Source organism: Drosophila suzukii (assembly GCF_043229965.1).
Source record: "Drosophila suzukii chromosome 2 unlocalized genomic scaffold, CBGP_Dsuzu_IsoJpt1.0 scf_2c, whole genome shotgun sequence".
NCBI lineage: Eukaryota > Metazoa > Arthropoda > Insecta > Diptera > Drosophilidae > Drosophila > Drosophila suzukii.
Genome location: NW_027255896.1, coordinates 2,261,574 through 2,283,875, shown reverse-complemented (window position 1 = coordinate 2,283,875; position 22,302 = coordinate 2,261,574). Strand labels below are relative to the sequence as shown.

The following is a 22,302-nucleotide window of genomic DNA, read 5'->3' as shown; positions in this document are numbered from 1 at the left end:
ACACTGACACTGACACTGACACTGACACTGACACTGACACTGACACTGACACTGACACTGACACTGACACTGACACTGACACTGACACTGACACTGACACTGACACTGACACTGACACTGACACTGACACTGACACTGACACTGACACTGACACTGACACTGACACTGACACTGACACTGACACTGACACTGACACTGACACTGACACTGACACTGACACTGACACTGACACTGACACTGACACTGACACTGACACTGACACTGACACTGACACTGACACTGACACTGACACTGACACTGACACTGACACTGACACTGACACTGACACTGACACTGACACTGACACTGACACTGACACTGACACTGACACTGACACTGACACTGACACTGACACTGACACTGACACTGACACTGACACTGACACTGACACTGACACTGACACTGACACTGACACTGACACTGACACTGACACTGACACTGACACTGACACTGACACTGACACTGACACTGACACTGACACTGACACTGACACTGACACTGACACTGACACTGACACTGACACTGACACTGACACTGACACTGACACTGACACTGACACTGACACTGACACTGACACTGACACTGACACTGACACTGACACTGACACTGACACTGACACTGACACTGACACTGACACTGACACTGACACTGACACTGACACTGACACTGACACTGACACTGACACTGACACTGACACTGACACTGACACTGACACTGACACTGACACTGACACTGACACTGACACTGACACTGACACTGACACTGACACTGACACTGACACTGACACTGACACTGACACTGACACTGACACTGACACTGACACTGACACTGACACTGACACTGACACTGACACTGACACTGACACTGACACTGACACTGACACTGACACTGACACTGACACTGGGAGAGAGAGAGTTGTGAAAGCAGAGACATCAGCTGGTGGACAGGAGGCCGTGGACGACACCAAAGAGCAGGCTGGGAATCAATCCCCAACAGGTTTGGCGGCCAGGCAGGGGCGGTCGTTGGTGAGGCAGGGGAGGCAGCTCTGCCTATTTTACTTTCCACTCTTTGTTGTTAGCTGTTGCCAAATTTTTCGCGCGCGCGATCTGCTGATCGTAGTGTGCGAAAGGGGCTGCGGGTGATATAGCAGCAAGCTTCGGACAGGGTGCAGGCCAAGCACATAAGTGCGTGCCGTAGCAAGTAAAGAAATTTTTGGCGGCTCTTTTAAAAAAATTAGAAAATAAAAACCTTTAACCCTTGTTACTGAGTTTTATTCCTTTTTATTAAATAATTTATTAAAATAGTAAAGTCCGATCGAAGAACAGCAGGATTCTGCGGTTAAGGGTCCAAACTTCCTGCTGTACCAGTGGAAACGCACTTTTCTCAGGCGGGGAAAAGCCGGGCAGGGGATTAATAGTGGAGGCACGCCGGCAAACGAAGGCCTGGCGGCGCCGGCTACTGTCGACGGCTTCCACACGCTATTGTCTGGTCTACCTGACTGGGCCAACATGGGAGCTGACCCTTAAAAAAAAAAGCAGTGCAATGCCGAGATCGCCAGAAAAAATGGTGGAGTGCAGTGGCAGGCAGCCAGGCACCACACCAGCAGGAAAAAAAGCAGCCTAAAGGCTGCTGATGAAGAGCAGGGGGATGTGCTGAAACAGCTGACTGCTCTGGGATCGAAGGCCAGGGAGCTGAAGAAGCTAATGGACGGAAAGCGTTCCATTACAAGCCCCATGAGGGACATAGTCGACAAAATTGACTATGTTCAGAGGGAAGTCCTGTCGGCTGTGCAATGCATAATGAAAGATCAGGAAAAAGCTAAGGAGACAGCTAAAAAAACCTGCGATGTGCTCGCGAGCGGCACCAGCAAGCGACCCATAGGCCAAGAAACTGGGAAAACGCTTGCGGTACAGCCAAGGTTCAAATAAGGGGAAACATGCTGGGACAGTGAGCAACAACAAGCCCCAAAACCTGGCAAGAAGCCATAGGAGTGGACACAGGCGAAGCAGAAGGTTAGGAAGCCCAAGGTGCGACCGCCACGGAACGATGCGATAGTCATCGAAACCTCCGCTGGAGGGTCCTATGCCGATATCCTTAAAAAGGTTAAAACTGAACCGCAGCTTGAGGAGCTGGGACAAGCAGTACAGGCTGTAAGGCGCATAGCTAAGGGGGAACTCCTAGTCATGCTAAATAAGGTCTCTGACCCTAAAACCGCAGAGCTTCAGGCCACAATGAAGGCTGTCCTGGGCAACAATGCTGACGTCAGAGCGCTGAGTGAGACAATGCTGATCGAGGTAAAAGACATCGACGAGACCACTGATAAAACGGACATTCTGTGTGCGGTTCAATCACAGTTGTCATGCCCGACATAGGGAGACGACTCATGGAGAAGGGACAAATTTAAGCTGGGATGGACCTGGTGTAGAGTCCGCCCAAAGCTAAAATCTAAAAGGTGTTTTAAGTGTATGGAGTTTAACCATATAGCAGGGAATTGCAGGGTCCAGGAGGACTGCTCAAATTGCTGCTACAACTGTAGCGCAAAAGAAGCACCAAGCCAGAGGCTGCAAAGCAAAGGCCTGCTGCATGCTATGCAAATGCAAAAAGGAGAAAGATTGCGATCACCCAACAATAGTTGGAGATGCCCGTACTTCAGGAGGGCTATGCAAGGGCTACCCCTAAGCCCTTGAAGTTCCTTCTGATAAACCTAAACCAATGCGATGTTGCCCAATCGTTGCTGGAGCAAAATGTCATCGAGAAAAACGTAGACAAAGCACTCATAAGCGAGCAATACAGGAATAACAAGGAAGAACCCTATAGTCGAGTACCTCGACTATCAGATACCCGTTACTCAGCTAAATAGAGATATGCAGGTAGGAAAGCGAGATTAAAATGCGCCACCTACCGGCGGTATACAGATTTAAGCGTTATGGGCGTTAGAGTGGGCGTGTCAAATTCGCGTAACAAACTTGCTCTGCGTATAAGGCTACGGAATCTAAATCTGAAATCCCAATTCTCTATCTTTGATAGTTTCCGAGATATCCGCGTTCATATTTACGATTTTTAGAAGTTTGTGGGCGGATTATGGGCGTTAGCGTCGGCGTGGCAATTTTTTTTAGGTCAATCGATAGGTATTGATGAGAACATTACATTTCAGTTAAAATTTTTATTCTAGCATCAAAACTGTAGGAGCCACAGTTTTGGGCGGTTTGTGGGCGTTAGAGTGGGCGTGGCACTCTACTGAAACAAACTTGCGCTGCGTAAAAAGCTCAGGAATCTGCACGCCAAATCTCAATAGCCTAGCTCCCATAGTTTCCGAGATCTCAGCGTTCATCCGGACAGACAGACGGACAGACGGACAGACGGACATGGCTAGATCGACTCGGCTAGTGATCCTGATCAAGAATATATATACTTTATGGGGTCGGAAACGCTTCCTTCTGCCTGTTACATACTTTCCGACCAATCTAGTATACCCTTTTACTCTACGAGTAACGGGTATAAAAATTCCGGAGAATGGGTAGCAAATAGTATCAAAAAATCGGCAATATGGAGCTGCAGAAATCCAAGGCGACAGATTAGCGGGGAAAAATGCGGAAATTGCTTCGCTAGGACCCATGCGAATGGTATAGCTTTTGTAAGGATGCCTTCTAGGCCGGGATACAGATCTCAGTCGGATCCAGAGCCCTTTACAAGAAAATTTGTAAATCACCGAAACGCCGGACTAGAGGATTCCACTCCACAGGGGGAACGGGTAACTTTGAGGGGAGTCTTCACCAGAGGTCCTTATTTACGTCGAAGAAAAGCAGATGACGTTGGTTATGCAGAGTCCGATTCCTGGGCTGCGACCTAACGGGCTGGTCGGAGTCTTGCACTTCGCGTCAGAGGCGAAAAATCCACCGGGCTGGGCCAAGCCGGGAGGTTACTTTGCGGGCGTAAGTCTTGGGTTCCGCGTCGGAGGCGAAAAATCCACCGGGCTGGACCTTCGGACGAGGCCAAGCCGGGGGATTACTTTGCGGGCGTAAGTCTGCACGAGGGGCGGAGCCGCACGCGAGCCCCAGGATGGCGAAGGAGCTAGGAATGTGGATACGACGGGAAGGGTGTCCACGCACGAATCCCAAAACTATGGAGGAGACGGGAACACTAGGCTTGTGGATACGGCGGGAAGGGTGTCCACGCACGAACCTCACAACTACGGAGGGGACAGGAAGACTAGGCTTGCGGATAAGGCGGGAAGGGTGTCCACACGCAAATCCCAAATACTACGGAGGTGGTGGGAAAGCTAGGATTGCGGATACGGCGGGAAGGGTGTCCACGCGCGAATCCCACAACTACGGAGACGACAGGAAGACTAGGCTTGTGGATAAGGCGGGAAGGGAGTCCACGCGCAAATCCCAAATACTACGGAGGTGGTGGGAAAGTTAGGATTGCGGATACGGCGGGAAGGGTGCCCACGCACGAATCCCAAAACTACAGGGGAGGCACGAAAACTACTGGAGCGGACGGGAAGGAGGTCCACATCCAGGTCCGAAGCAGCGGTGTGAACGGGGTAAGGTTAGGTTAGCTTTGGTACCTAACTACGAGAAGGAAACAACCCGATCGAGAGATGCAATTAGATATTCTTCACCGTTTATTCATTTTTGTCCTCACTCGGGCCCGCTACACCGTCTTCAGCACATGAGAAACTGACCGTACTAACCTTAGCTGACTAGCTTATATATATATGTGTGCCTTGTAATCGCCCGCGTGGCCACTCTGCAGAACTTGATCGCCTCCGCTCGGCTATTTCGAGGAGCACGCGTGACTTTTGAACCCTCGCTAAGCCGTGTCCGAATCACACGTCTTTTTCGTTCCGCGATCCCGAGAGAAGAGAGCCGCCACGATCGCCGCGTGACACTCCCTCATTTTCCGGCCTTTTCCTCTATTCGGGATTTCTAGTATTTTCCTACTTCTGGTATTTTAGCTCCTTCGCTTTTCTAGTATTCAACATGTCTTGATGAACTATCGGTTGGCGTTGCCGCCCAGGGTTCTGAACTTAGCTATGACTTATTTATTCTTAATTAAACTTAACATTTATTATAATTCACTGTATTTCTCTTAAAGTTATAATAACGAAAGTAGTACTTATTGTGGCGCACGCGCCTTCTAGGCGGGTTCGTCACACCCCCCCTTTTTTTCCCGCGGCGCAATGTAAAGGCGCCCGTCGTCCTTGATGGTGACGATGAACTTATAGGCGCACGCTCCGACGGCTATTCGCACTCGACGTCCGCGACCGATACGGGTAGCCACCTTCGCCTCTATCTGGTTTATGTCGCGTCGGGGTAGGAAGCGTAAATTGTTGCCCCCGATCCAACCTTCTGGTAGTGGTCATAGGTCGTCCTCCGTGTATGCCGACCGATCTACCTCCGCTGTGGAAGTGGGTGACGCGCTCGCTTCGGTCACCGGTTGGCGCGTCTGAGAACCGTGTCAATGGTAGGCTCGGGGAACCTAACTCCCGACAGATCCGTGAGGACTTGCTCGAGCACCTGATTCTCCCATTCAGTAAGTGGTTCGCCAGGGTGGGCGCAACTGGAGGCTCGTTGGGGGTTCCCATCCTCTCGTGTCGTAGACCAAAGGTTCCTCCCGCTCTCCGGGCGAGAACGTTCGACGTAAGCTCTGGAAGGTATGGTCTCGGCCGTCTGGTCCTGCTGAGGCGACGCCACAAAGGAACGGCGAAACAGGGGCCTTTTTTCATCATCGTCCTCGGTGTCCGTGACCAACTCGAAGCCGGCCAGATACTCGGAACACGGAACGATCGGTGTTGAGACTTCGACGTCGCGTCTCGAACTGATAGGCCCCTCGTCGTAAGGCACCTGCGTCTCGGGCGTCTGAGTCAAGCGACGTAGGTCCTGCCGGTTGGGCGGCGAGGTTTGAGTTCCCTGGTCGGACACCTCCTGCGGATGGTCCTCTCTCATTGGGGACGTCTGGACCCCTTGAGAGAGCGTAGCTGGGGTCGTCGAAACTCGTCGGGGAGGAGTTGTTAGGCCTTCGGATCCCTTAGCAGCTTCTCTAGTTGGGCTGCTACGTCGTACGGCGAACGATCGGCCTCGAGGTTACTTCCTTCGCCGGCTTCAAGTGCCGGGCATGGGGGTGGGGAGGGAGGTTCATCCGCATATGGCCCTTGTGCGGGTAGCCCAGGTACCTTTATAAGTAACGATCGGACGTCGATGCGCATGAGCGACACGTGTCCGGCGTATCTGCACACCTGATCCTCGGTCGAATGGTGGTAGAAGTGTTCTACGTCCGGAAACTGTGGTTGTCCGGGCCGTGAATACCTCGGATGGCCGGCCCGGGGATCGCGCCTGGTCCACGGGCAGTCCTCCTCCGATTCGGATTGTCGCGACTCGGCGTAGTACGGCTCCCCGGGCCGTCGTCCTTGGGGATGGCCGTACGGTGAGCTGTACCCGGAGCGTGGGGGTCGACTGAATCGGTCAGCATCGTGGTCGCTGGCGCTGTCCTCGTCGTCGTCGAGGCGGTACGAGGCCGGTTGGGGCGACGTCGGCTGGTAGCCTCGACGCGACTCCCAGGGTCGGAGACTCCACAGACCTCCGCGAAGTCCAGCAAAGTGTGGGTCGCCGGGATCCTGGGAATCGTCGCCGTCCATTCCCATTGAGCCGCCCTCGGCTTCACCTTCGGAGGTGGGGGACTCCTCCTCCTCTTCTTCTTCACGGCCGTCCCCGTAGTTTGCCCCCGGGTGGAAGGCCTCGGTGTCGCCGGAGTCGTCGGATACCACGATTACCTCGTCCATCTGGAATATTAGTCTAGAACTATTGGTATAACCCTACCTTGTGAACTCCCTACCTAACGGTGTAGCTAACATAGGACCCGTCAATCTTAACCTATTACAAGCATTGATCTTAAAGCTATTCCGCGGATCTGTGCGCTTACCGTGCCGGGTTACTCGCCCCGGTGATGCTGTCGTCGATCGTGTCGTGGGTGTCTACCGCATAGTAGGGTTTAAGCTGTGATATATTGGCGATCCGTCGCCGTCGGTCTCCCGGGCGCCGCAGGCGAACCAAGTTTGGAGACGTAAACTTCGCGACGGTATAGGGACCGTCGTATTTGGGAGCGAGTTTGGCGGCGAATCCCTCAGCAGCCTTCGATAAGGGATGTTGTCGCAGCCACACTTGACTCCCTAGCGTTGGTCTTCATTCGCGCCTTCAAAGGTTATAGTGCCTCGCCTGCTCTAGAGATGCTCGTTGTAGATTCGATCGCACGATGTCGAAGATTCCTTTGAGACGCGACTCCTTGTCTTCAGGACCTGTATGTAAGACCCCCGACCCAGGGGTAAGTTCGTCGTACAACATCGCAGGCAGGCGTAACTCCCGTCCCTGAGTGAGAAATGCGGGAGTATATCCCGTCGAATCCGATATGCTACTATTGATAGCGAGAGAAATCTCCGGTCTTCCGACCGCTGAGATATCAGCGTCTTCACTGTACGATTGGTCCTCTCGGTGGGATTCTCCTGCGGACAATACGGAGCCGTGTACTGGACTTCCACGCCGAGTTTAGTAAAGTAGTCATTTAGGGCCCGACTTGTGAACTGGGATCCATTGTCGCACACGAACTTCCGGGGGACGCCCACTCGCCCGAGTATACGTTCCCGAAACGCTTTCTGTACTACAGCGGCGGTGGCTTTCCGGAGTGGGATCAACTCTACCCATTTGGAGAACACGTCATGGAAGAACAGAAGCATAGAGTTCCCCTGTTTCGAACGGGGCAGTGGACCCACGAAGTCGGCACAAAGAATGTCAAAGGGTTCGTTTACGACACGGATTAGCATTTTCCCGGCTGCTTTGGTTTCAACGGTCTTAAATTTCTGGCACGACTCGCAGTGTCGAACATGGTGTTTTGCGTCGCGGTACATGCCGGGCCAGAAATATCTTTGTGACAGGCGGTTAATCGTCTTTCGGACCCCCAAGTGTCCTGCGGTCGGGGAATCATGACACTCATATAAGACGCGGGCTCTATGGGGGGTGGGCACGCAGAGTTTCCACGGGAAGTAGTCCTCGTCGTCAGCTCGGTAACCCATTTTCCTGTACAGCTGGTCGTTCTCTAGCATATAGTCCGCGAACTTCTCAGGCTCGTCGAGTACCTTGTTCTTCATCTTACCGATCCACTCGCAGTGGTCCATTAACCATTTGAGAGCCAAGTGGTCGGTAATGACTTCGAATCGGTAGCCCTCCAAGTAACACCGCATCTTCCTGATGGCCCAGATGACGGCCAGACACTCTTTCTCTGTCGTCGTATAGTTATGTTCCGCAGGAGTTAGTCGGCGGCTAGCGTATGCGATGACCTTCTCTTGACCCTCGATGTCCTGAGATAGCTCCGCTCCCAAACCGACGTCACTCGCGTCAGTCTGTAAAACAAACTTCTGGTCGAAATCCGGACAACCCAACACGGGGGCGGTAGTCAGGCATCTTCTAATCTCTTCCAAGGCGGTTTGCTGTTCTGGTCCCCAGGTCCACTTCTGACCTTTCTTCAGTAGGGCGGTCATTGGTTGTACGATGGTCGCGAAGCTAGGGACGAACCTCCGATACCATGAGGCCATCCCGATCCATTGGCGGAGTTCCTTCAGGTTGGTGGGGGTCTTCAACCCATTAATCGCGGACACCTTCTCGGGGTCAGTCTGAATCCCTTCACCGCTGATCATATGACCGAGGTAAACCAGTTTTTGCTTGAAGAAAGTACACTTCTTTGGATTTATCCTCAAATTTGCCGCCCGCAATCTGCGGAACACTTCGGCGAGGTTAACGAAGTGCTGTTCCTCCGTAGCGCTAATGACAATAATGTCGTCTAAATAAGCGAAGGCGACCGGCTCCATCTCCGCCCCGATTACGCTATCCAGAGCACGTTGGAACGTGGCACTGGCGGAGTGCAGTCCATAGGGCATGACCTTCCATGGGTATAGTCCCCGACCCGGAACGGTGAAGGCTGTGTATTGGCGACTACCCCTGGCCATAGGTATTTGCCAATAGCCGTTTTTCAGATCCAACGTAGAGATGTACCGTGCGTGACGCAACTTCTTCAGGATGTGATTGATCCTCGGGACCGGATAGGCGTCGGGCACCGAGTGTGCGTTCAACTGTCGGTAGTCAACGCACATGCGCCAATCGCCAGCCTTTTTCTTCACCAAAACGATTGGTGCGCTGTGTGGGCTCCTGGAAGGCTCGATGGCTCCGGAGCGGAGCAGCTCGTCTACTTGGGTATCGATGACATGTTGCATCGCGGGGTTCCTGGGATAATACCGTTGCTTTAATGGTTTATCGTCGCGCATGACGATACGGTGTTCGGCGACATGCGAAACCCCCTGGAGACTCTCGAACAAAGCTAACTCCCGGTCGATGAAGCTTTGTTGCCCCAGGCTCAAAGGTACGATTTGTCGCTCTTCGTCGTGCTCTCCCGCTTCCATCCCTACGTGTCGTCTGTCGCAGCCGTGGCCCGCGTAGGCGTCGGTCTGAGAACCTCTGGACCTCCTTGTCTGGCCGTCCCCAATTGGACCTTAAACTCGACGGGGCGTACTGCTTCCCCTCGATCGCCCCTCGGTGGTATGAGCACTGGGAGTAACAACGGATCGCCTACCGCTTGTGGCTCGGGCTGCAAGTCAAGGGTGGCTTGCCCACATCGCACGCGCGTTCCTGCGGTCTTGAGGAAATCCATCCCAAGTATCACTCGATCCAACATGGTGGGCATCACCAACATGGGTAAGAGTACTGTGGTGCCCGCCAACGTGACCGGAGTTCGCCACAATTTCGTAACGTCCAGACATGACCGGTCGGCCAACGCTATTCTAGTGACCACATCCCGAACCTCGCCGGCGCGGGCGACCAGGTTTGTAAAACTTTCGCTGGCGAAACTCCTCGATGCCCCAGTATCAACGGTGGCGTCCACCCATCTGCCTCCGACTTCTATCGCTGCCGTGATGAGCCCACCGTGTACCATTAGCGGGGGGTTTGCTGGGGTCGAGCCGATGCTTCGTTCGTCTCCGCCGCACCCAGATTCCGGCGGAGACGTCCTCCGTTTCCCGAGGCATCCCGACGGCAGTCGCGGCGTGGGTTGGGACAGTCTCGACGGAAGTGTCCGTTCTCACCGCAGCGGCCGCAGGCCCTCTGCACGTCTACTCGGGAGGTTCCTTGCTCGATCATACGGTGGGTCACGTGACCTGCCTGTGTAGTACTCCCCGAGCTCCGGAAGGGATTCGGCGACCGTCGAAGTCGCGATCCCTCGCGGTTTCCGCCCGTCACCCCTGGGGCTCCACCTCGAATCAACTCGAGTTGTTTGACACTCTCGTACTCGGTAGCCATGTGTGTCAGCTGCTTCAACGACGCGAATTCGCCGCGCTAGATATACAGCCGATACTCGGGAGCCATGTTCTCGTATGCCCGGTACAACTCTTCCTCTTCTGGGTACCAAGCCTGTTGCATCTTCGTCCTGAGCTCGATCAGGTAAGTTTTGAAAGACTCTCCTTTCCTCTGCATGTGAGTGCGAATCTCGTCCTCTAACCTTTCGAAATATCGAGGAGGTAGGAAGAAATCCAGAAATTCCCTTCGGAAAGTTTCCCAAGAGGCAGATTGCAGATGGCTAGTGCGGAGCCACCGTGCCGCCGGGCTCTCGAAAACTTCGGACATAGCCGGGGGATCTCGTCCGGATTTATCCTATATGTTGTCATCTTCTCCTCAAGTGCGGCGACGAGAGCCAACGGATCTGAGCTACCGTCGAACCGTAGGTTCCACTTATGCATCTTCTCGGGAAGCAAACGTTGAGTGGGAGTCGTGTTACCTTGTACATTTTGTTCCTGTAGGTCGGTGGCTGGGCGAACATCTCCTGGCGACATCCAGACGCCATGTGTCGTTCCTGGATGTATCCCTCGATGACGCGTTGGAACCTTGATCGGCGCGGCGTCCGAGCCGACGGGGATCCGGAGGGACTCCGCAAATTGTCCCATCTCATCGTTCTTCCCCGCAGGGTTGGGGCTCGGGGCCCGACTGCTATACTGTTCCTGCAACTGAGCTAGTCGGGTCCACACCCGCTGTGGGAAGGATCCTGTGTTGACTAGGTTAGCGAACGCCCTCCTGGCCTCCTCGACGGTACCATCCGCTTTAAAGCCAAACTCAACGGCGAGTGAGTTGAGTTCGTCTTTTCGGCGAGCATATATCCAGCGAACTCCTACACCAGGGTTTTTGATAAAATCGGTTTCTTCGGACTCACCGTCTGATTCCTTAGGGGTACTCATCGTCTTGTTTTCCTGGGCGGACTTCCTTCTTAAATCCTACTCTTCCTTCCCGACTCTGGGTAGGGGCGGTCGTCTCGACTCTCCGGGCGACTCTTCCCTTGTCACGGTGGTTCTTTAGGCCACTTGGATAAATGCCCCGCTAGTCTCGGTGTCCCTGTTCGGGCGCCACTTGTAAGGATGCTTTCTCGGCCGGGATACAGATCTCAGTCGGATCCAGAGCCCTTTACAAGAAAATTTGTAAATCACCGAAACGCCGGACTAGAGGATTCCACTCCACAGGGGGAACGGGTAACTTTGAGGGGAGTCTTCACCAGAGGTCCTTATTTACGTCGAAGAAAAGCAGATGACGTTGGTTATGCAGAGTCCGATTCCTAGGCTGCGACCTAACGGGCTGGTCGGAGTCTTGCACTTCGAGTCAGAGGCGAAAAATCCACCGGGCTGGACCTTCGGGCGAGGCCGAGCCGAGAGATTACTTGGCGGGTGTAAGTCTTGGGTTTCGCGTCGGAGGCGAAAAATCCACCGGGCTGGACCTTCGGGCGAGGCCAAGCCGGGAGGTTACTTTGCGGGCGTAAGTCTTGGGTTCCGCGTCGGAGGCGAAAAATCCACCGGGCTGGACCTTCGGACGAGGCCAAGCCGGGGGATTACTTTGCGGGCGTAAGTCTGCACGAGGGGCGGAGCCGCACGCGAGCCCCAGGATGGCGAAGGAGCTAGGATTGTGGATACGGCGGGAAGGGTGTCCACGCACGAATCCCAAAACTATGGAGGAGACGGGAACACTAGGCTTTTGGATACGGCGGGAAGGGTGTCCACGCACGAACCCCACAACTACGGAGGGGACAGGAAGACTAGGCTTGCGGATAAGGCGGGAAGGGTGTCCACGCGCAAATCCCAAATACTACGGAGGTGGTAGGAAAGCTAGGATTGCGTATACGGCGGGAAGGGTGTCCACGCGCGAATCCCACAACTACGGAGACGACAGGAAGACTAGGCTTGTGGATAAGGCGGGAAGGGTGTCCACGCGCAAATCCCAAATACTACGGAGGTGGTGGGAAAGCTAGGATTGCGGAAACGACGGGAAGGGTGTCCACGCACGAATCCCAAAACTACAGGGGAGGCACGAAAACTACTGGAGCGGACGGGAAGGAGGTCCACATCCAGGTCCGAAGCAGCGGTGTGAACGGGGTAAGGTTAGGTTAGCTTTGGTACCTTACTACGAGAAGGAAACAACCCGATCGAGAGATGCAATTAGATATTCTTCACCGTTTATTTATTTTTGTCCTCACTCGGGCCCGATACACCGTCTTCAGCACATGAGAAACTGACCGTACTAACCTTAGCTGACTTGCTTATATATATATGTGTGCCTTGTAATCGCCCGCGTGGCCACTCTGCAGAACTTGATCGCCTCCGCTCGGCTATTTCGAGGAGCACGCGTGACTTTTGAACCCTCGCTAAGCCGTGTCCGAATCACACGTCTTTTTCGTTCCGCGATCCCGAGAGAAGAGAGCCGCCACGATCGCCGCGTGACCCTCCCTCATTTTCCGGCCTTTTCCTCTATTCGGGATTTCTAGTATTTTCCTACTTCTGGTATTTTAGCTCCTTCGCTTTTCTAGTATTCAACATGTCTTGATGAACTATCGGTTGGCGTTGCCGCCCAGGGTTCTGAACTTAGCTATGACTTATTTATTCTTAATTAAACTTAACATTTATTATAATTCACTGTATTTCTCTTAAAGTTATAATAACGAAAGTAGTACTTATTGTGGCGCACGCGCCTTCTAGGCGGGTTCGTCACACTTTCTATAGCTGTTACCTGCCGCCAAGCCTTAGCCTTCCCCAGGCAATATCTACGCTCGAAGAGATTGCAGAAGACGCCCGGAAAAATCGCCCTGTCGTAATTGCCGGGAAATAAATGCCTGGGCTACGGAGTGGGGCTCCCTCCGAACCAACGCGAGGGAAAAGGCGCTACTTGAGAGCTTCGCCGCAATTTACCTAGTGCTGCTGAAATCTGGAATAAAGCCGACTTTTTCAAGAGCCGGCACTAGTTCTATCATTGACCTCACATTTGTGAGCGGGCTCCAGCTGGGAGGTTAGTGACACCTACACGGGTAGTGACCATGCAGCAATAATCTGCACGATAAAGTCTAGAAATGGCCCACCACGAGTTCCTAAGACCGTGCCAGGGTACAAAATAGAAACGCTAGACGTGGAGATGGTACAGAGGTTGTTCGAGGACCTCTTCACAAGCGGCTCAGCTGAAGAAATGGCAAACCACATAGCAGAATACACCAACGTAGCCTGTGATGCATCTATGCAGAGAAAGGGGAACATCCCATCAAGTAGAAGACCTACATTCTGGTTGAACAATCCATTGCGGAAGTCAGGAAAGACTGCCACAGGGCAAGGCGCGTGTACCAACGCTCAAGAGGAAGGCCCGAACTTGAGGCACTTTAAATATATTTAAGGGAAAGAAGACGAGCCCTGGAAAAAATAAAAAAAAAGGGCGTCACAAAACGGCTACGGGTATTTAGTAGGCCGTAACCGACATGCCCAGTCAGCCTAAAATGGATAGTGGAAACACTAATCCAAGAGCAAGAGTGTAACGAACTGATTTTTTGTGTCTGCTCGCTACGAGATTCGTGCGGCTAGCTCAGAAGACTGTGTGCTCGTCCCACCAAATTTATATGACGTGACTGCCCCGTAGATCAGTGAGAAAACAAAGGGTTAAAATGGTAACAGTGGGATTTATTCTCGTGGTATTAGTACAGCGGGTGTGTGGCTGGGCTGGCTTCGGTATCTCCTGGCTCTGGTTCCGCCGACTGCTGGCGCTCCTCTTTCTGGGTTTCGGGACGCTCGTAGTGGCCGCCTCTGCTTGCTTACCGACGCGCTGCCTGGGGTCGCTTTTTGCGCCTTAGACTCGCAGAGAGTTCGGCCTTGTGGGCTTAGGGAAGCGTCACCGTTCTCAGACTAGGGTGAACAAGCCTTGCTCTCCAGGCCGACGCCTTTCGAGGCAATACCTGTTCTTGCTCAGATCGCGCTGACAGTCAAGGCTGCCGCCAGGAAGCTGTCTAGCAGTTCACTTTGCTTTACGCCTAGCGCAAACGAACGTTCTTCGACTTCCGCGACGCTCCTGCGCTCCCCAATGAGCTCCGCGCGGCGATGGTAACGTGGCTGCCGGAAATGTCTGCTGGCGTCGCTGTCGATGTCTTCTGACCAGTATCTCGTCGTTCTGGCACTCGGAGAGTTGTGCGGTTGCTGTTCGGGAACTTCGCCGGTAATCGTATGGCCCGCTGTCTCTCTCCACTCTGGGTCCAAAGTACGTGCCTCCTGGTTGACCCACTTGTCCTTCACGTACCGCTTCCAATCGATGCTCCGCCCACTGCTGCAGTACCGCTGATTCCCGTGATGCTAGTGGCACGCCTGTGTGCCGCTCCACTGCCGAGATGTGGCACTTCCTCTCCCGGTCCAAAGTGGAGTTCCGTTATCCGCGTTTGCACTCGGCACTCTTGCCTTGCCCGCGAAGTCTCCATTCCCTCTCGATCTCCATCCTTGGTCTCCAAACTCTCTCGCTCTCCATCCGCTCTCGATCTCCATCCTTGGTCTCCAAACTCTCCTCGCCGTGCCGTTACTACGCGAATTCGCCGCGTATCTGGTAAGCGGACGGCCATCTGCTGCTGCTTCTATTTGTGGGGAGTTATTCAACTCCTTCAACTCCCTTACTTCGGGAAACATTTTAAACTCGTTCCTACTCTCCGGCGTTTCCTTGCATATCCTAGCCTTCGAGTCCTTGTGATTCCCGCGGCGCTCCCTCGTTGCTCCCTCGATGCTCCCTCGACGCTCTTAACTCTACTGAGTTCCTTCAGCGCTGGTCATCCTCCTCGTAGCAACTTTAAATCTCCCGCGCCGATATTTCCCGTGTTTCCACTGGGACATCGATACTTATGGGCTATCGAACCTTTCCATGGTTCCTCCGCCTGGTCACACCATCCCTGCGTGATGTTTCTCCGAATATCGATACCGACGGTGCGGCGTTGCCACCTGCTCGTTGCGACATTTCAACCTTGGCCGATTTTTTCCATTTTCGTGTGCCCATCAATCGCACTATCGTCCAGTGCCAATCGATCGCCTATCGAGGCGTCCCCTTCCCTGGCTCGTGGTGATTTTGCAACGTTCCTATGTAAGTTTTTTTTGCATTTCTTTCACTCCTTTTAAACTCATCCTTTCTCTCTTCTCGTCCTCTCTCGCCCTTCACTTGTCCTCTGTTGGCTGCATCTGACTCCATATTGGCAGCTTTCGAGACCGGGTGCGGAGAGGACTTCGCATTCACTTTGCAACCGGGACAGCAGGTAAGTATTATGATGTCCGTTTCTGCTTCCTGCATTAAGCCGCCTTTGAATTTCAGGTTGCTGGTGCGGCCCATGCATGCCCCGTTCCTTTTTTTTTTTAGTAAACTGTTTGTGTGGTGCGTGTTTCTGTCTTTTGTGACCAGCTGGCTACGGTGTAGATCTGATTCTGAACCGTCCTCCCCTTTTCCTGGGGTAACATCCAGACGAGCTCGTCCGGCGCATTCCGTATAGAATCTCCGGATGCTGCGCTGTATGTCTGGCCTGCGCGGTAGACGTGGATTCCGATGTGCTCGTGCTCACTGCTAGCATAATCTCCGGCCACTTTTCTTCCCAGTTTCTCTGGTCCTGCCCTGCGAGTTGCGCAATCATGGTCATGACAGTTCTGTTTGCTCGTTCGGTTGGATTCTCTTGTGGTGTGTATGGTGCGGTGAATTTTTGCCTGATACCCATCTCAGCCAGGAAACCTTTAAAGATGCGGCTTGCAAACTGCACTCCGTTGTCCGTTATGACCACCTTCCGGACCTCGTACCTTGCGATTATGCGCTCCCTAAACGCCTTCTTGAGCGACTCTGCTGTCGCACTGCGCATGGGCACCAGTTCCCTCCATTTCGAAAATCTGTCTATCATGACCAGCAGCATTTGGTTCCCGTGCTTAGATCTTGGTAGGGGACCAACGAAGTCTGCACATACCGTGGCCCATGGTTCCTCCGGCACTTGGGTTAACATCTTCCCAGCCGCCTGCCTCTGATTGGGCTTAAACGTCATGCAAATCTCGCATTTTCTTACGTGGGCTCGGGCGTCTCTACGCATGCCTGGCCAGTAGTATCGGGCTGCCAACCGTGCAATTGTCCTCCGGCTTCCTACGTGTCCCGCAGACGGTGCGTCGTGGTTTTCCCTCAACACTGTTTCTCGTAGCGACTTTGGGACGCACATCTTCCATGACGCGACGTCTTCATTGCCTGCTCGGTGAGGTATGTTTCTGTACAGTGTCTCACCATCCATAACATAGTCCGGGTACTTCTGCGGTTGGGTCCTTATCTTTTATTGTTGCCGATGCCTTTTTTTTTTTTTTTTTTTGATTGATGAACAGCGTGCAAAAACAGTGGTTTTTTTTAACATTTTGTCAAGTTGTACGACGCGGAGACTTAATGGCTACATGATTACGAGTCTATATGATGTGGTTAAATGCACACGATTAGTGCACTGCCTTCAGCTCCACGTCGAAGACGAGTGTCGAGTTGGGGCCGATCTTAGGCGGAGCTCCTCGCGATCCGTATCCCACGTGCGGGGGGCAAGTGATTCGGCGCTTTCCGCCCACCTTCATGCCGGCGACACCCACGTCCCAGCCCTTGATGACTTCGCCGCCGCCCAGGGAGAACTTGAAGGGCTTGCCCTTCAGCAGGCTGTCGAAGGTCTTGTTGTTCGACTGCAGGCGACCGGTGTAGTAGACAGAGACGCGTTTGCCCGGCTTGGCCTCCTCGCCCTTGCCGGGTAGCACATCCACCACCTTTACACCGCCGGAGAGGGAGCGTTCTCCTCCAGCATCTGGCTGCTGCTTGGCCTGCTCTTTGGGCTTGGGCTGCTCCTTCTCCTTCTTGGCCTCGGGCTTCTCGTTCTTCTTTTGCTGCTGCTTGGTCTCCTCCTTCTTGGCCACGCCGTTCTGCTCCTTGCCGGCTTTCTTGGCGTTGGCACCGGGCGAAAGCTTGGCAACCTTGGCCTTAGGCTGTTCCTCCTCAGCCTCGGACTCGTCGCTGTCCTCCTCCTCTTCCTCTCCGCTCTCATCATCCTCCTCATCATCGTCATCGTCATCATCATCACCTCCGTTCTCAAGGAAAGACTCGTACTCCCCAATCAGCTGACTGTCCTCCTCGGAATCTTCCTCTTCCTCCTCTCCACTCTCGTCCTCCTCATCATCCTCGGACTTCTTGCTCTTTTTGCCCTCCTTGCCCTTCAGCAATTTCTCGAGGCTGAAATCCTCGTCCTCATCGTCGGAATCAATGTCGTGCAAGTAGCCCAGCAGGGAAACGCTGGCGTCGCCTGCAGTTTAGAACATGATGCGATTGCCCTTGCTGAAGTTAAGATCCAGGGCCACCTGAGGAATGGCCTTGGTTACAGTGGCCACGATGTACTCCTGCTTCTCGGCGGCAAGGTACAACTTTGCCTCTTGGCCCTTGTCGAGGGCCACGCCGTAAATGTGGAACGACTTGATGATCGTCTGCGAGTACTTGCGCTCAGGCTTCATGTTCAGACCCCAAAACATCGACATCTTGCAGGAGTATAGTCTACTCGCAACGGAAAATTAAATTAAAAAAACGCGGAAATTCTTAAGACGCCGGATTGTGAGTGTGACCGCGAAGTAGAGGTGTCATTTAATCCTCGTAGTGTTTCTGGTAGTGGTTGTCTTGATAATGCGTCGGCCACCACGTTTAGCTTACCGTTTCCGTACACTCCCTCAAAGTCGTACTGTTGTAGCTCCAGGGCCCATCTGGCGATGTGGTCGGTTACTACCTTAAAATAGTAACCTTCCAGATATGGCCTGAGCTTCCGGATCGCCCAGACGATCGCCAAGCACTCCTTCTCCGTTGTTGAGTAGTTCTTTTCCGCGCCGTTCAGTGTTCGGCTCGAATAGGAGATTACTCTTTCGCCCTTTTCGGTGACCTGGGTCAGTATTGCTCCGATGCCGTAGTCGCTGGCGTCTGTTTGCAGGATGAAATTTCTACTGAAGTCTGGGCATCCTAGCACCGGATCTTCCACGAGTCTTGCCTTTACTTCCTCAAACGCCATCTGGTGTTCCGGTGTCCACTCCCACTTACTGCCTTTGCGCAGCAAGTCATTTAGGGGTTTGACGATTCTGGAAAAATCTGGTACAAATCGGCGGTACCACGACGCTAAGTATTGCCGGAGCTCTTTGACGGTTGATGGCGGTTCCAGTTCAGCGATGGCGGCTACTCACTCGATGTCCCAGGTACAGCAGTTCCTTCTTAAAGAATTGGCATTTTTCTGGATTCAGCCTCTGGTTTGCCTCCTTTAGACGCCGGAACACTTCTCTAAGGTTTCGTTTGTGTTCTTTCAGCGTGCTGGTCATCCTGGCCATCCTGGTAAGCGAATGCGCGAGGTGACATCTCGGGGCCAATTACTTGGTCCAAAACTCGCTGAAACGTTGCCGACGCCGAGTGAAGTCCGAACGGCATTACCCTCCACTGAAACAGACCGTTGTCTGGTAACGTGAACGCCGTATATTGCCTGCTACTCTCTTCCAGTGGGATCTGCCAGTATCCATCCTTCAGGTCCAAGCTGCTGATGTACCGCGCTTCCCTTAGTTGATCTAGGATGTAATTTATGCGGGGCATTGGGTAGGCATCCTTCACTGACTTCGAGTTGACTTGCCTGAAGTCGACACACAGTCTCCACTTGCCTGTCTTCTTTTTCACCATCACGATGGGGGAGCTGTATGGGCTCTTTGAATGCTCTATGAACCCCATTTGGAGAAGATCGTCCACCTTTGCGTTGATTTCCCCTTGGATTATTGGGTTCTTGGGATAGTATCTCTGCTTGACTGGCTTGTCATCCTTCATCTTGATCTGGTGTTCTGCCATATTCGATGTTCCCGTCATTGTGCTGAAGTCTGCCAGCTCTGCTCCAAGGAACGCTGTAGTATCGTCCAACTCGTTTACTTGTTGAACGACTGCTACTGATAGCTTCTCCTCGAGCCATCCATTGTGTCGGTTCCTGGCTGGTATTAATATCTCGTGTCCAGCACACCTTATCTCGGATCCGACTTGAATCAGGAAGTTCCATCCCAACACTAATGGATCCACTACTCCGGGTTAAATAAACAGGCTCATGGTCACTTGTTTGTTGTCAAATTTGACCTCCACCTCGAGCTGCGCATCAATTCCGCCGCACCTTCCATCTGCCGACCTAACTTGCCGTCTCGTCTTTGTAATCCTTCCTAGAGCAGCAATATTGTGCGCCAATTCTTCGCTAACGAAGCTTGCCGTTGCTTCGGTGTCGATTGTGGCTTTGTAGCTGTTCCCACCAATCATCACAACTGCGGACTACTGCTGCTCCGTCAGCCTGGTGAAGAAATCTCTTGGCAGAAAATATGTGTGGAAGCTTTCAATGAACTCTGCCCAAGTTCTCCATTGCTTGTTGTTGGCGATGAACCATTTCAAAGCCCTTCCTTTTAGCAACTCCGGCATCGCTCGAGGGATCATATCAAGATCCAAACCGTACGTGATGGCGGACCATTCTACCTGCTCCAGGAACTCGAATGGTTTTTCCGCCATGTCGAACCTGAACGACCATTCCCGGACCTGTTTAGCGACCTTTGCATAGTCCGCCTGGCTTGGTCTCGGGGTCAGCGCTTCTGTTTTCTTATCTTGGCTTGATTCTCTCCTGTGGGCCTCTTTTTGCATGTTGTCAATGCTCAGGCTTGCCACCAGGTTGTCCCCTTCAGCCTTCGTTAACGTAATGCTCGGCTTCCACTGGCTCCCGGGTTTCGGGACGCTCGTAGTGGCCGCTTCTGCCTGCTTGCCGACGAGCTGCCTCGAGGTCGCTTGTTGCGCCTTAAACTCGCAGAGAGTTCGGTCATGTGGGCTTAGGGAAGCGTCACCGTTCTCAGACTAGGGTGAACAAGCTTTGCTCTCCAGGCCGACACCTTTCGAGGCAATACCTGTCCCTTGCTCTGTTCCGGACGGTCCCGCTAGGTTCTTGCTCAGATCGCGCTGACAGTCAGACAAGGAAGCTGTCTAGCAGTTCACTTTGCTTTACGCCTAGCGCAGACGAACGTTCCACCCGGCTTCACCCTAATGCGTGACGTCCGCGACGCTCCTGTGCTTCCCAATGAGCTCCGCGCGGCGATGGTAACGTGGCTCCCGGAAATGTCGGCTGGCGTCGCTGTCGATGTCCTCTGCGCTGTCTTCTGACCAGTATCTCGTCGTTCTGGCACTCGGGGAGTTGGGCGGTTGCTGTTCGGGAACTTCGCCGGTAATCGCAGGACTCTCCAGGCGGCCGCCTCTTGAAACCGCAACTCGATCTACCGCTCGTCCGTCACGCCAGGTCCTGCTTGGTCGGGCAAGGTACGCTGGGTCGCAGACAACTTTCCTCCCCAAGCTGACGGTTCTTCGTCGTAGGACTCTTTTGCTTGTCTCTAACACGGCGACTAGCCAGGGTGTGGTCGTGAAAAAGTTGGAAAACAAACGCCTTGACTTAGCCTCGTGATGCCTTCCAGACCTCAGCCACTTGTGTCTCAATCCTGATGTCCCAATCCCGAACGTCTCGACGTGGCAATCTTGCTCCTTGTGTGGTCTCCACGGCGCTGCTTCCGACGACTCACTTGGTTGTGGCTCCCTCGGAGATTACTTGCTTGACTGACTGTTCACTTGGTACTTTCACTGATCTTGAAGGTTTGACTCCTCGTGATCGACTGATGCAGCTGCCAGGGCTCTGCGGCCTTATATAGGGCCTCCGGGGTCCGTTATTTCCCTTTTGCGTATGGCCCACTCTCTCGCTCTCCATCCTTGGTCTCCAAACTCTCTCGATCTCCATCCTTGGTCTCCAAACTCTCCTCGCCGCGCCGTTACTACGCGAATTCGCCGCGTATCTGGTAAGCAGCCGGCCATCTGCTGCTCCTTCTATTTGTGGGGAGTTATTCAACTCCTCACAAGAGAGTATGGCGCGAACCTCACCGATCGTGAACACGGCGAGCATGAAGCTCACAACTGCCGAAGAAGTCCTGCGAGTGTTGAAGACAATACTGGACGACAAAGCACCGGGACCAGATGGAATCCCGAATAAAGTTCTTAAAATTGCCATAAAAGCAAATACAAAAGAGTATGTTGTCAAATATAATGCATGCCTAACAGAAGGTGTGTTCCCTAGTCACTGGAAAACACAGCGGCTGGTATTCATACCAAAGGGGGAAAAACCCGCGGAGGAACCTTCTTCGTATAGGCCACTCTCCATGCTGGATACGGTGGGTAAAATTCTCGAAAAAATAATCCACTCCCGGCTAAAAGGTGCCCTTGTCGAAACCAACAGCCTCTCAGAGATGCAGTATGGTTTTCGGAAGTGGCTATCTACCGACGATACCGTCGGTGAACTGTGCGAAATCGCAGACAAAGCCATTGAGGGGAAAAAGCTGTTGCATAGCGGCAACGTTGGATGTTAAAAACGCATTCAACTCCGCTAGCTGGTACCACACACTAAATGCACCGAGCAACCTAAATGTCCCAGTGTATGTACAGAGAGTAATAGCGAGCTACTTCGAAAGCCACCTGCTCCTGTACGAAACTAATTCCGGGCAATCGACCCCCAAGGATCAGTCCTAGGCCCTATGTTGTGGAATGTCATGTACGATGGGATCCTTAGGATCACGATGCCCGAAGGGGCACGAATCATTGGTTTCGCGGATGACGTGGACATAGTAGTTACGGCAAAGAAACTCCGTGATGCGGAAAGAATCTGCAACGAAGCGGGAAACGAGCAAGCGCATGTCTCGACGCCAAGGGACTCGCCTTGGCAGCGCACAAGACTGAAGCAGTCCTGATAAATAGACGTTCGGGACATCAGGAAAGAAGTGGATTTACCGGCGGATTTAAGAAGGACACAGGAGAGAGTCAAGCCAAGATAGATAAACAGCAACGC

At 53.2% G+C, this 22,302-nt stretch overlaps 1 protein-coding gene across 1 annotated transcript; it reads right to left on the bottom strand.

The window, feature by feature from the left end:
* Positions 1-16,761: 16,761 nt before the first annotated feature.
* Positions 16,762-18,010, bottom strand: LOC139354085 (39 kDa FK506-binding nuclear protein-like). Its single transcript, XM_070998346.1, is given in 1 exon segment — positions 16,762-18,010. A coding segment is annotated over 1 exon segment (1,071 nt). The 5' UTR covers positions 17,921-18,010; the 3' UTR covers positions 16,762-16,849.
* Positions 18,011-22,302: the final 4,292 nt, after the last annotated feature.